Genomic DNA, 14,231 nt, shown 5'->3' with positions numbered 1-14,231 from the left:
CCTATTTATGCCAGTGATGTAGTAGCCTGTTGCCTCTGATGAGGAGGAGAAAGCTCCATTAGAAAGTTGGTGGAGGGAGTCTCTGTTATTCTGAAATATTCATTTTTCAACCTAAAATTGTCTGGGACACTATTTTGACTTCTATCTGTGGTCCACTAGTCTTTGTTAATTTCCAGACATATTATTATTTCCCTCTCATATTTCTTGTCCTATATTGTATTGTGCTAGTGCCTCTGCACTGCCTCAGAATGTATTTGCAGGGCTGTGATTTGCCACATTCACACTCACTTTAGCTGAGCCTTATGATGGTTGCTCCCAGATAGGCTCAGGTTTGGTGTGGTCATCCCTTTCGGCAATCTAGTCCTGCCCTATTAGGTTTTTGGTTTTTTTTTTTTAAATACCAGGGATTGAACCCAAAGACACTTACCCACTGAACCCCATCCCCAGCACTTTTTATTTTTTATTTTGAGAGAGGGCCTTGCTAAGTTGCTTAGGGCCTTCCTTTGAACTTGTGATCTCCTGCCTCTGGGATTACAGGCGTGCACCACAGTGCCTGACCCCTATTTACTTTTAAATTTTTACTTGGAAGAATTTTTGTTTTTTTTCTTTCATTCGTTCTTTTTTTTTTTTTTTTTTGGGTACCAGGGATTAAACCCTGAGCACTCAACCACTGAGCCACATCCCCAGCTCTTGTTATAATTTAATTAGCCACATCCCCAGCTCTTGTTATAATTTAATTCACTGAGTTGATTAGGGCCTTGCTAAATTGCTGAGACTCACTTTGAACTTTAAATCCTCCTGCCTCAGCCTCCGGAGCCACTGGGATTACAGGGCTTGAAGGATTTTTTTTTTTTTTTTTTTTTTTTAGTTTTATGTTTCTCTGGCTGTTTCACTGGGAATTTGGGAGAGGAGGGAGTTAATGATGGGCTTGGACCATTGTCTCAGACCAAAAGATTCTTATTTCCATTTTAAGAATCGCCTAAGCATTTAAGAATGCTTGTGTGCTTCATTCCATTTATTTGTGTCAAAATGATGAGAAGTTTTGCAGAAATTCGAAGGTTTAGTTTAAGGACTTGGGCTTTTTTGCAGAAGATAATTTCAGCTTTCTGTTGTGATGTGGTCACACTGGCTGCATTGTTGAAAATAGATTGTAAGGAGGCAAGAGAAGAATGAGACCGGTTAGGAGGTTATTATAATTCCTGTGGCTTGGTCAAGATTCTATTGGGGAGGTGGGAAAACTAGTACTTACTTTGCAGGATCAGTGATCAGTTACTTGGTATTTTTTAAGGTAAAACCAAGAGGTTTAATTAGTTTCTGGATATGTCTAAATGAGTGTGTGTGTGTGTGTGTGTGTGTGTGTGTGTGTGTGTGTGTGTTTATGCTTTTGAGGATGGAAACCAGGGCCTTTTGCATAGGAGGCAAATACTGTACCACTGAGCTATATGCCTCCTAGCCCCTGGATATGTATTTTTGAAGGTAAAGCCAATAGGTTTTGCTGGATTGACTGTAAGGATGAGAGGACCGTAATCAAGGAAAACATCGAGTTTTGAATTGTGGAATTGCCTTTTGCTATGATAGGTATGACTGAAGAAGGAACAAGTTTTGGATATGACTGAGTTTGAAAGACCTGTCATATGTCCAGGTAGCAATCCAAGTTAATGTTTAAGTATTGTGACTAGTTAAATAATGTAAATTTAGAGCATGGGAAAAAGATCTGGATTGGATATATAGAGTTCGCTATATAGAAAAAATTCAGAACTACCTCTTTATTAAGAATCTAGTTATGAGGTTAAATTTTTTTAAAATGAGCATATCACCCTTTTGATTACCATGGTGATATATACAGATAACTGATTTGAGAGTCATTTTACTGACTTATTGTTCAGTCAAGCTTGAATCAGGAGGATTATCTCAGGTAACCCCAGAGTGACTGTGGCAAATTTACTTCAAGAATCATTAGAATTGTGCTGAAGTTTGTGCTTGATCCTTTCAATTTTTTATTTCTTCCTTGTGCCCTCTTCCTACCCATAAGAGTAATTTTTATTTAGCAGATGAATGTATAGTATGCTGTTGACTGAATTATTCCAAGTTTATCAGGTTTGATTTTTTTTAACCAGCTATTTCATATTATTTACTCTGAAAATGAATTTTAAATCTTAGAATCATAGGGAAATTAGATTCATATTTTGTTAAAATTGTCTTCAGATAATTATTGGCAGAAATTTTAACTCTTCTCATAATTCTATTTTATTTGCTCAAAACTATTTTAATAGTTCAACTTGGTAGCATCCTGTGAAGAGTGAGGGCAGTTCTTTATATATTTAATAGAAGTAATAAATACGTAATTGGAGATTGAAAGCCAAAACCACTTATAAGTGTTACTAGTTGGAATCTATAATTACAAATAACACGTCAGGTAGTAATTTATTTTTTATGTATGAGGAATATGTTCTTTTCATTACAAGTAAAATTTTCTTCCATTAGGAAATGCTGTGCTTTCCAGCTAAATACTGTGCAGATGGAATTTCTGTGGTACCTAATATTAACCAGCAGTGTAAAGCCGGTTACTTTTAAAAACCACATTCTTCATTTCCAAATACTTAGTTTCTTTTTATAGGAATTTGTGTTTTTCTTTTATGCTAACACCATTTCCCCCTTTATGTCAGCATTTTTTAATTCTTCAGATATTCAGAAACATACACCTACATAAATGTAGCAATTTTGAAGTCATTGGTAAATAGGCACTGATTTGAAATAATATTTTAGACGTGTTTAAAAATTTGGTATAGCTTTTGACCCCAAAATGCTTAATCACTCTGTACCCAGGAACTTAGTTTTTATATCTGTGAGAATGGGAGAACTAATACGTACTTTGCAGATTCAATGAGAAGTGTGTGTGTGTGTGTGTGTGTGTGTGTGTGTGTGTGTGTAAAGTCTTGGGAGTGTAGTGTAAAGCACATGGAGAGTATCTAATAGTTGGTAGTTAAGATTTCTTTATTGCCATCATCATGGTGTGGGTTTTTTTTCAGTTGACAGCTTTCATTCTTCAGCAGTTAGTCTGAAAATTCATTTGGTCTTCAAGGCATTTATTATTAATGTATTTGATATTTTTTTGCTTGAAGTATATTTTGAAAGGAAATATTGCCCAGTAGTAAAACAACACTGCATTGTACACTTTCAGTTACATATTCTTGCTTGTTCTTAAATTTAGTCATTTTGTTTCTTGGTAACTTAGTGTGTGCTAAGTGGGAATTCATCTATTTTTCTGTTTTATAGATTTGGGCATTTTAACATACAAATAGAGTGTAGAATTCAGTTACATAGAGTAGTGATAAAGTCTCAGTATTAACTGTTATTTGATGTTGCTATAAGGATCTAACTGGATCCTGTTTGTCCCTGATCATATTGCAGTGTACATACCTTTCTTTTTTTATTTGAATTTTCATTTTATAATGTGCACTTACATTTGTAGTGAATAACTTGTTGATGGAAGTGTTTCATGTTGTGAGAACCTTCCTAACAGAATCACAGTTGTTTTATTAACTCCATAAATATTGGGCTTAAAAGGAAGGGAAACCAGGACAAGGAACCGCTGGGAAGCCTTTGTCTTTCTAGAGAACTTTTAGAAAGATTGGGCTTCTTCTGCTGTAGCCAGCCTATAGAAATGGTTGAGGGTTTTAACATGCAAACTCCATCCTATACCACCCAGATTGGTACTTCTCTACAGATTTGCTTGAAACAAAAGTAATCCTAACCACCTCTTTAAATTAGAGATGTTCCTTATTTTCTTTAATGTCAGTGGCATGTGTTGTGATAAATGTTTGTGCAGATTGTCCATAGGTAAGATTCAATTCTCTGCTGGCTGTGCTTACTCAATGTTGCCTGCTCAGCATACAGTGATGAGAGGTTCCACTGGAGAGGTGCCTTATATTTGACCACACTCTAATCTAGCAACTCTGTCAGTTTCTTTGGATCATTTCCACACTTTAATTAGAGCTGGGAGCTACAGTCTTCTTTCCATGACTGGTTTAAGCAGGTGCTACATTTGCGTCTCAGTCCCTAGGACCAGGGAAGAGTAGTCATCTATTGGTTGGATTTCAGAAGGGAATGTGTGGTATTGCTTACTTTCTTCAAAGCCCTGGTTGCCTTTAGAAGCAGTAAAATATAAGGGGAATAAGATTGTATGTATCAAGATGGACTCAAACTAAAAAGCGTCTTCACAGCAAAGGAAACAGTAAGAGAAGAGAGAGCTTACAGAACAGGATAAAATCTTTACCACACACACTTCAGATAGAGCACTAATCTACAGGATATATGAAGAACTCAAAAAACTTAATACCCCCAAAACAAATAACCCGATGAACAAATGGACTAAGAAACTGAACAGACACTTCACAGAAGAAATACAGTCGATCACCAAATATATGAAAAAGCATTCAACATCTCTAACAGAGAAATGCAAATCAAAACTACAGGGATACCATCTCACTCCAGTCAGAATGGCAATTATCAAGAATACAAGCTACAAGCAACAATAAATGTTGGCAAGGTTATGGAGAAAAAGGTACACTCACACATTGCTAGTGGTACTGCAAATTGGTGCAACCACTCTGGAAAGCAGTATGGCGATTCCTCAGAAAACATGGAATGGAACCACCATTCGACCTAGCTATCTTTCTCCACGGTTTATACCCAAAGGACTTAAAATTAGCCACATCAGTGTTTATAGAAGCTCAATTCACAATAACTAAACTATGGACCCAACCTAGGTGCCCTTCAATAGATAAAGAAATTGTGGTATATATACACAATGGAATATTACTCAGTATTAAGAATGAAATTCAATAGGTAAAGAAATTGTAGTATATATACACAGTGGACTATTACTCAGTATTAAAGAAGAATGAAATTACAGGATTTGCCAGTAAATGGATGGAACTAGAGTGAAATAAGCCAATCCCAAAGAAAGGCTGAATGTTTTCTCTGACATGCAAATACTAATTCACAATAAGGGCCGGGAGGCAGGTGGATAGAGGTACTTTGGATTAGCAGGGGAGTGAAGGAAGGGGAGGGGATATGAGGGTAGGAATGATAGGGTAATAATGTCCGATTCATTCTACTATATGCAGATAATGAGTACAAGACTGATGTAGCTCTACATCATGTATAACCAGAAGAATGAGAAGTTATACTCCATTTATATATGATTTGTCAAAATGTATTCTTCTGTCATGTATAACAAATTAGAACAAATTTTAAAAAAAAAATTATATGTATCACCCAGGACTAAAGGAAATTTTAATCTCTTTCCTTACCATCTGCTCTGTTGACATCTCCCTTCATATCTTCATACTCTACACCAATTTCTAGGTTACACAGCTGTGTTAGTCAGCTTTTCATCACTGTAACCAAAATACTTCACAAGGACAGCTTAGAGGACAAAAAGTTTAGTTTGAGCTAACAGCTTCAGACATCTCAGTTCCATTGCTCTGAGTCTGAGGTGAGGCAGAATATCATGGTGGAAGGGCATGGTAGAGGAAAATTGCCCAGATCAGAGCAGTCAGGAAGCTGAGAAAGGGAGCAAGGAGCCAGGGTACAAGATATATTCTCCAAGGGTATGGCCCCACGATCTACTTCCTCTAGCCATGCCCCACTCATCTATAGTTATCAACTTGTACAATAATCCTTTCAATTTATTAATCCATCAAATTGATTAAACTACTGAACAAGCTGTTGCTACCATAATCTAACCATTTCGTCTTTGAATACTGCTACATTGGATAACATGTTTCTAGTACATGAGCTTTGGGGGGATATTTCATATTCATACCATAACAGCAGCTCACTGACTAGACAAAATGTTGGTATCTTACTGGTTTAATGACAAATTAATGGTTCACTTATGTCTGACTTAAGTTATTAGCATTTGAAACCAGTCTTTTGCGCACTATGGTATGCTAGGAAGTCAGTTAGAGCTGAATTAAACATTCCCAATTGCAAGGCAAACTTACTTAAAGTTGCAAAACATACATTTGAAATCCACCCATTTTTTTTTTAATTAGGAAATGAAACTGGCAATTAGCCAGGTTGAAAATTGGGAAGATCAGATAAAACAAATGAGGGAATTACGATCTTGAAATGATTTAGCAAGTTGATTAGCAAATGCAGTTTTTGATGGACTGTGAAAATTCCGTAGAATAAAGAATCAAAGGACCAAGCAGAATCAGCAACAGTGAAGGTGTGGAATGGGTGGGGTATGAATAGTTGCATCTGGAGAGAAGAACTGCTGATTTTAGTTCTGGCAGGTGAACCAGGTTATTATGATTTTACCTCCCAGGAAATGTAGCATTTCAAATTTAATCTCAGAGCATATGTAGGATTTTTCCAGGCAAGAAAGGGCAGAAAGGGTGTTCTAGACAAAGGTAAGAAAGCGCTGGGCTTGTGTAGATGAGTCCGGAGCAGTAAGGAGAATGTGGGAAGGATGGGCGTTGGAGGGAAATATGCACAGGCCAAAAGGCTTTGCAGTAAAGATGCCCTGGAGTTCTGTCCTCATTACATTATGCAGTCTTGATTTCTGAATTAAATAAAAATAATATAGCATTCTTAGTGTTTTCTTTTAGACTTGCAGTTTTAATAAATGTGACATCAGAAATGAAAGGGTCTGATTGCCCAATATCTTTCTTCGATGTTTTCTTTTAGGAGTAAGTAGGAACACATTTACATGGCTGTAGTTTCAGTTTAGGAATATTTGAATGTTTTACTTCTCTTCAATGTACTATATCTTTAGAATTTTTCCAAATTACTTCAGTCAACTATTCCGTTAAATGTCAACTACTCATTAAATGGATGTTCCTCCTAAAAATGCATAAAGATGTTTCTTATAGTTTCATTTATAATAATGGAAAAAATAGGAATACATTAAGTATTTAATGATAGGGATGGTTTGAAAAAATTGTATATGTGTGTTTTGAAATATATTTTGAAATGGAATTCTTGAGTGACAGATTAGATAGGGCTTGCAAAGAGAGCACCAATCTCAGATTTCCAAGTGGAATTTTAACACTTTCACCTCTCCGATAGATCTAAGTGCTCTGAGCATTTGTGTATGTATGTATGTATAATACCTTTTAAATAATACATATAAAATATATCATAAAAGTATTGCTTGATTTTTAATTCATGGCCACCAATTATATTGTAAATGATTAATAATTATTTAAAATGTTTAGATGGCTATTATAATTTGTCATCACAATGTGAGAATCTATTGCTGGTACCTTTGTGTTTCACAAATGATGATTTATTCTAGCAGCAAATTGCCCGACCCTCACAAGAAGAAAAAGTAGAAGAAAAAGAAGAGGATAAAGCAGAAAAAACAGAAAAAAAAGAAGAAGAAAAGAAAGATGAAGAGGAAAAGGATGAGAAGGAGGACTCTAAGTGAGTTAAATAATTATTAATAAGTGTTGTAGTTACTTTTAAATAATGAAACTGAGTCTTTTGAAGGTGTGAAATATTGGATAAAAGAATCAGTGGGATATGGGTTTTGTTATTTGACATGACTAAGTAATGAAGTATAATTTCTTGGCTTATTGGATTTATTTGCCAGCCATGACTTACTCCTTTTCAGACAGGATGAGCTACAATAATGCGTACTTCTCACAAAGATGTGTTGAATTTAATTTAATCTTGGATTTGGAAGATTCCTCAGGCTCTTTTATGAGCCTCAGATAGTGTACCTTAGGTAGTGTAAAAATGCTGAGAAAGGAACTTTTCACTAATATAGTATATTCTAGGTTCATTGACCATATTATATAAAATACATTTCCCAATTTATTTGCTGTTGCCATTTTCCTGGTAATAAAAATTAATTAATGTTCATTATAGAAAATCAGGAAAAGAAAGCAAAGTATAATGAAAGTTAGTCTGTCATTTTGCCAGTCAGAGACAGCCACTGAGGCTTTTGTATACATTTAGGCACAGAGGGCCTCAGGCACTGGATTGGTTGTTTACCCCGAACTATTAAGTTTACAAATAATGTAGACTAAAATTCATCAATTTTAGATTGATGTGTTTAGACAAGTGTATGTACTTGTGTAGAGCATTTCCAGTCATCCTATTCATGTAGGCTTCTTTGAAGTGATATCAAATTTGTAATAGGTTTCTCTGCCCCCATTCCTAGCCTGTGGCAACCGCTTCTGCCTATTCTAGAATTATATAGAAATGGAGTCATACAGTATGCATTAGTCAGGTTTCTGTCACTATAGCAAATACCTGAGATAACCAACGTATATCTTTGGCTCATATATTTGGAGGTTTTAATCCATAATTGTTTGGGCCTGTGGCAACACAGCATATCATCAAGGGAGCACATGAAGTACCAAAACCATTAACCTCCTGGCCAGGAAGGAAAGAAGATAGAAAGAGAGGAAGAGGCCAGGATCCCAGAATTCCCTTCAAGGGCAAGCCCCCAATGACCTAAAAACCTCCCACTAGGCTCTGCCTTCTAAAGGCTCCATTGTCTCTCTCTAGTACTGCCCTAGGGACCAAACTTTTAAACACATGGACCTTTTGAGAATATTTAAGATCCAGCCTATAGCAAGTATGTAATGTGTTATGTGACTTATTAACTTATAAATTTCTTTGAGATTTATCCAGGGTGTTTGATGTGTAAATGGTTTGTTCCTTTTTAATATCTATTTTGTTTCTGTAATCCTCTTGGAAGTACTTAAGTTTTACCTAGTTCTAGGGTGACTAAAGCTGCCTAAGTCACTTGATATGGTTTGAAAAGTGTTAGATATTCATGCTTTTCTAATTTTATATCTTAGGAAGATGCGTATAAAGGAAAAGTTTAGGTTATTTTAGTTTAGGTTAAACTTTTATCCTACCACATAGTCAGTGGTTCTGCTCAAGTGGAACTACCTTACCTGGTTTTACTTTTATCTTTTTTTTTTCTTTCTTAGAACTGCTATACCTTAGTTTTACTTTTTTCTTAAAATTTTATCTATTGTTGTTATTGTTTTGTATGTATGTGTGCATGTGTCTATGCATTTACTTATTTTTGGCAGTACTGGGGTTGAATCCAAAGCACTGTACCACTGAACTATACCCTCAGCCCTTTATATTTTTAATTTTGAGATAGGGTCTTGCCAAGTTGCTGAGGCTGGCGTCAAATTTGTAGTCCTTCTGCCTCCCAGGTAGCTGGGATTACTTATGTGTGCACGACCACACCTAGCTTCTAAGTTATTTTAACAATTCATTATCTATTTGGGCTAAATCTTAAGGAGAATACAAAAAATACTTAAGATGTATACTATTTCCAGGTAGTTTATAATCTACTAGGGGAGAGCAAGGCAAGATACAACAACTGTTTACAAGGAGAAAAAATCTTGGAAATAAGAATTAATAAAGCATGTTGGGAAATTGAGATATGGTCAAGTTTGCTTCTGTGTTGGCAGTTGGAATACCACACTTCTCAGGGTCATGTCTTAGTGTTCTCAAAAGTTTCATGCCATATCTACATGTTTGAATACCTTTAATTTGGAAAAAGTGACCCCTTACTCAGTGCCTTCCATCTTAGATTGCCACCCCCTCTTCTCTTGTATTATTCTTTAATCTTTGCAACAGCTCTATGAAATATATTACCATTGGAGGGGTAAGAGAAAAATAATACAAGTGGAAGAAATGATTTACAGTAGAGGGGGTAGAGAGAGAAAAGGGGAGGGGAGGGGAGGGGAGGGGAGGGGAAGGGGGATAGTAGAGAATAGGATAGACAGCAGAATACATCAGTCACTAGAATGGCAATATGTAAATCAATGGAAGTGTAACTGATGTGATACAGCAATCTGTATACGGGGTAAAAATGGGAGTTCATAACCCACTTGAATCAAACTGTGAAATATGATATATTAAGAACTATGTAATGTTTTGAACGACCAATAATAAAAAAAAAATAAAAAAAATTTAAAAAAAAAGAAAAGAAATATATTACCATTATCTTTATTTTACAGATGAAGAAACTGAGGCTCATGGGAATGAGGCTATTTTTCCAAAGTTATTGCTAGGCTAGTAAATCCAAGGCATCTTTGCCCTGGGATGTAATCAGTATTGGTAGTGTTCAGAACACTGAGTCTGGTTTAATGAAACAGTATTGTGGATTACTACTATAGAGTAAGCATCAATCATAAAGGTACTTACTATCTGTTTCAGCTTCTTCATTTCACTAATAAGACAACTTAGAGCAAGTGTAAAACACCCTGGACTCCTGTCATTTGGTATAGACCATGCCTTTGAATTGCAGGTCTAGGGGATCTTGTGCTGCTATTTGTTAATTTCCTCGTGGAATATTCTGGTTTTGAATCAGTTAATTTGAAATATGTTTAAAATGTAAGTCCATTAATATGTTTTTTTTTAAAAACGTATGGAATATTTTCATTTTAACCAGCCAGAACTCTTCAAAATTAGGGCATAAAAGAATTTTACCTGGGGCTGGGGATGTGGCTCAAGCGGTAGCGTGCTTGCCTGGCATGTGTGCCACCCGGGTGCAATCCTCAGCACCACATACAAACAAAGATGTTGTGTCCGCCAAAAAACTAAAATAAATATTTAAAAAATTCTGTCTCTTAAAAAAAAAAGAATTTTACCTAAATTTTTTAAAAATAAATAAGAGATTGGTTAGATTTATTCAATTTTTAAGTAAAGGATGTCCAATACTGCAGCCTTGTTTGATACACACAAATTTTCATTGCTTTTGTTTCTAGAGAAAATACCAAGGAAAAGGATAAGATGGAAACTACAACAGAAGAAACTGAGGAGAGAGAACAGGCCACGCCTAGGGGGCGAAAGACTGCCAACAGTCAAGGCCGCCGGAAGGGGCGAATCACCAGGTCCATGACAAATGAAGCTGCAGCTGCCAGTGCCGCAGCTGCAGCTGCCACTGAAGAGCCTCCACCACCTCTGCCACCACCACCAGAACCCAGTGAGTGGGAGGAATTGGCATGAATAGGCCATAATTTGTATGGAATTCTCTCTCAGTATTAGGGTTCTCTAATGTTGATAATCTACAAATAATCCTGAAGTCTGATCTTTAAATTTTTTGAACTTTATTAATGTCAGTTTTTTTGAAAATGAACATGAGCCACAATCTTGCTACTCAAATACAGCTGTTTTTCTTTTTTAATTAGTTATAATCCTAGTGGGCGTATCACTTTTTGTTTTAATGTTTTTACTTGTTATATATCAGATATTTTCTAATTTCTTAGTAATCTCCATTTTTACTTTGTAAATGGCCATAAGTGTTGGCATTTTTTTCCTGAGACATGAGTTATTTAATCAGGCAGTCCCATTCCTCATCTTAAACCAATATAGACAACACTATAATGGGAAAAAAAAATCTGTGCACATAGCATTGTTTTTCTGTTAAATTATTTTTCATAGGAATAAATTCTTAAGGCAAATTTATATTGGGCCTAGAATCCAAGCATATTTCTCTCTCTCTTTTAAAAGTACTGTCTCATTAGTTTATAAAAGGATTGTTTGAATGATAAGTACCACCATCAGTGATTCGTGGTACCAATTTTCCCATAACATGAAATATGAAAGATAGTGCAAGTTCTAGGAATGAGTGTAGCTCAGTGGTAATGCTCCTACCCTTGAGTTAAATCCCCAGTAGCAAAAACAACAACAACAAAAAGCAAACATAGGCAGAGGGACAGATCATGATGGGCTTTGTATGAACTATATCTGTTTTGCTTACAAAGGAGAGAGCTTGCAAAGGTTTTTACATAGAAGAGTGCTCTGATTAGATTTGTACTTTAGCAAGATAGGTCTGGAAGTGGTAGGTGAAGGTCAGATTAGAAGGGCTCAAGAATGGAAGCAGATGTTGTATATGTGAAGGACACGATAGTTGATACATGTCATTGGGTGTGAGTAGAAAGTGACAAGGAGGATTCAAAAATCAGTCTGAGGAGCCTATTCATAATTCAGATGATTATGTTACTATAAATTGAGTAAGAATGTAGCAAGAGTTCATTTCAGGCTTGATATTTTCAGTTTTCTTTCTGAAGTAAGAGAGCAAACGTTCAGTGCATTATCCCTTTGTGCCTGCTGGATACCAGAAACAGAAATGAACAAAAAGAGTTAGGTCAAGATGAGGGTTCAGAGAAAGGGAGAGGGCACTGTTCCCAGCCAAAGAGAAACAGGGTTATTTTGTCCTTTGACAATGCAAGAAAAGAGGAGTGATCTTTTAAGCTGGAAAGCTTGGGTGAGGTGAGACTTTCTTAAAACTAAGCTAAAGGTGTTCAAACATGTAGACATGGATAGAACTTCTGAGAACATTGAGAAAGACTGTGTTGCTGAGAAAAGTAAAACTTTTCCATCTAGTTGATAGAAAAGAGACTGATAGCATCTAATTTTCATAGTTGTTGTTTTTATTTCCTACCAAATGCTTTAAACAGACTTTATAGCAGGTGAAGAGTTTACAGATTACATTGTTTGTCTGAATGAAGGATTTTTCTTTTCTTTTTTTGGTACTAGGGAATGAATCCAGGGGCGCTCAACCACTAAGCCACATCCCCAGCCCTTTTTTGTGTTTTATTTAGAGACACTGTCTCACTGAGTTGCTGAGGCTGTCTTTGAACTCACAGTCCTCCTGCCTCAGCCTCCCAAGCTGTTGGGATTACTGGTGTGTGCAACCCTACCCTTCGAAGGATTTTTCTTTCTCTTTTTTTCCTCTCTGCTTAACTGAGTTTTCTCGTTTTGTTTTAGTTTCCACAGAGCCTGTGGAGACCTCTCGATGGACAGAAGAAGAAATGGAAGTGGCTAAAAAAGGTAAATTATAATAGTTAGATCTTCTCAAGGTTTTTTTTTAGTTTGTTTTTGTTTTAAAGGGTGATTAGTCATGAGCATAATAGAAATACTTTTGTAATTTAGGAAATGAAAAGGTTCTTCCAAGAGGGTAGGGTTTCTAAGCAAATTTAAGAGTTCTTTTTGATAGTATAGTACCCTTAAGGTACTATAATGATAGAGTTACATTCAATAGAATGGCACCTACTTTTTCAGTTTGCATTTGGGTTAAGTCTTTTGATTATAAACCATTAAGTGTCAGGAATAGTGGCCCATATTTGTAATTCCAGATACTTGGGAGATTGAAAGTTAAAGGCCACCCTGAGCAACTCAGGGAGACACTGACTCAAAATAAAACTAAAAATAAAACAGAATGAAGTGTAGCTCAGTGGTAGAATGCCCCTGGATTAAATCCCCAATTCCACAGAAATAGAATAAATAAACCATTAAAGAAATTGCACTAAGGAGGAGAGAACATGAAGTTTATAGCCAAGCAGACTAAAGTTTTGAGTTCTTCTCTGTTACTTTACTGTGTCATCTTACTATGGAACTTTATGTACCTTGCAGTTTTCTCTTGTTGCTTATTAATGTAGTATGATTTAAAATTGAACTAAATTACATTAGGGTAAATATTGGTAGTTAATTTTAAGAAAGATTAATTCTTTTGTTGTTTAAATATTTACCTTGTAGTTCCAAAGGGAAATTGTTATATGTAACTTGGCCTTTTGGTGACATATTTCAGATTTATTTACTATTTATCAGATAATAAATAATGTGTCTTAGACTCAAATATAAGCAAACTTAACCAAAAATCAAACAGTTTACAGTGTTCTATTTTTAAAGTATTTTTATTTGAACCTTATTTGCCATGATTGGCAAATGCTAAATCTGCATTGTTTTTGAGAAGATTCACGTTTATTCTCATGTCATCATCAAAATATCATATTTAAATAAGCAGGTGTAAGCTGTATCATGGAATGATCTTTTTCAGACAGATATATCTATGTTTAACTATCTAATCTATACTCTTTAAGAAACTATCAGGCAAGATTTGGTAATGGTCTTTCTCCCTTATTATTAAGGGAGCTATTTGTATTAACCTTGAAAAACTGATGTTTACCTATAAATTGTTAAATTTGTACTGGGAATTTCTGTTTATGTATACCTATATCTAAAGTATATCTTTATATTGTTGTCTACGTATGTATATATACAATTATATACTCATATTTTTCCACATATATGTGTGTGTATAGTTGTTTGATTAGAGAATTATTAAATTGCATAATTTTCTGTGATGTGTTATATTAAAATAGGATTTTAAAAAACTGGTTAATTTTTTGAGGGCATTGCTTGATTGTGAATTGACTGGCATAAATCCTGATTATCAG

At 35.4% G+C, this 14,231-nt stretch overlaps 1 protein-coding gene across 31 annotated transcripts in view; it reads left to right on the top strand.

Moving 5' to 3' along the window:
• The window catches only part of NCOR1 (nuclear receptor corepressor 1), a gene marked incomplete at its 3' end in the record, with an annotated part of 155,741 nt that overhangs the window by 73,416 nt on the left and 68,094 nt on the right, over positions 1-14,231 (top strand). For 24 of the 31 annotated variants that reach the window (XM_081270139.1, XM_081270110.1, XM_081270113.1 and 21 more), the window contains 3 exons: positions 7,310-7,437; positions 10,758-10,975; positions 12,763-12,825. In XM_081270139.1, coding sequence (XP_081126265.1) covers positions 7,310-7,437; positions 10,758-10,975; positions 12,763-12,825 — 409 coding nt within the window. The remainder of the gene's footprint in view (positions 1-7,309; positions 7,438-10,757; positions 10,976-12,762; positions 12,826-14,231) is intronic. The other 7 variants (XM_081270140.1, XM_081270131.1, XM_081270126.1 and 4 more) reach the window with 1 other exon arrangement.

Source organism: Spermophilus citellus, assembly GCF_964194105.1.
Source record: "Spermophilus citellus genome assembly, chromosome: 17".
In the NCBI taxonomy this organism is placed as follows: domain Eukaryota; kingdom Metazoa; phylum Chordata; class Mammalia; order Rodentia; family Sciuridae; genus Spermophilus; species Spermophilus citellus.
The sequence above is the reverse complement of the archived record's forward strand: the minus strand, read 5'-3'. Positions and strand labels throughout refer to the sequence as shown.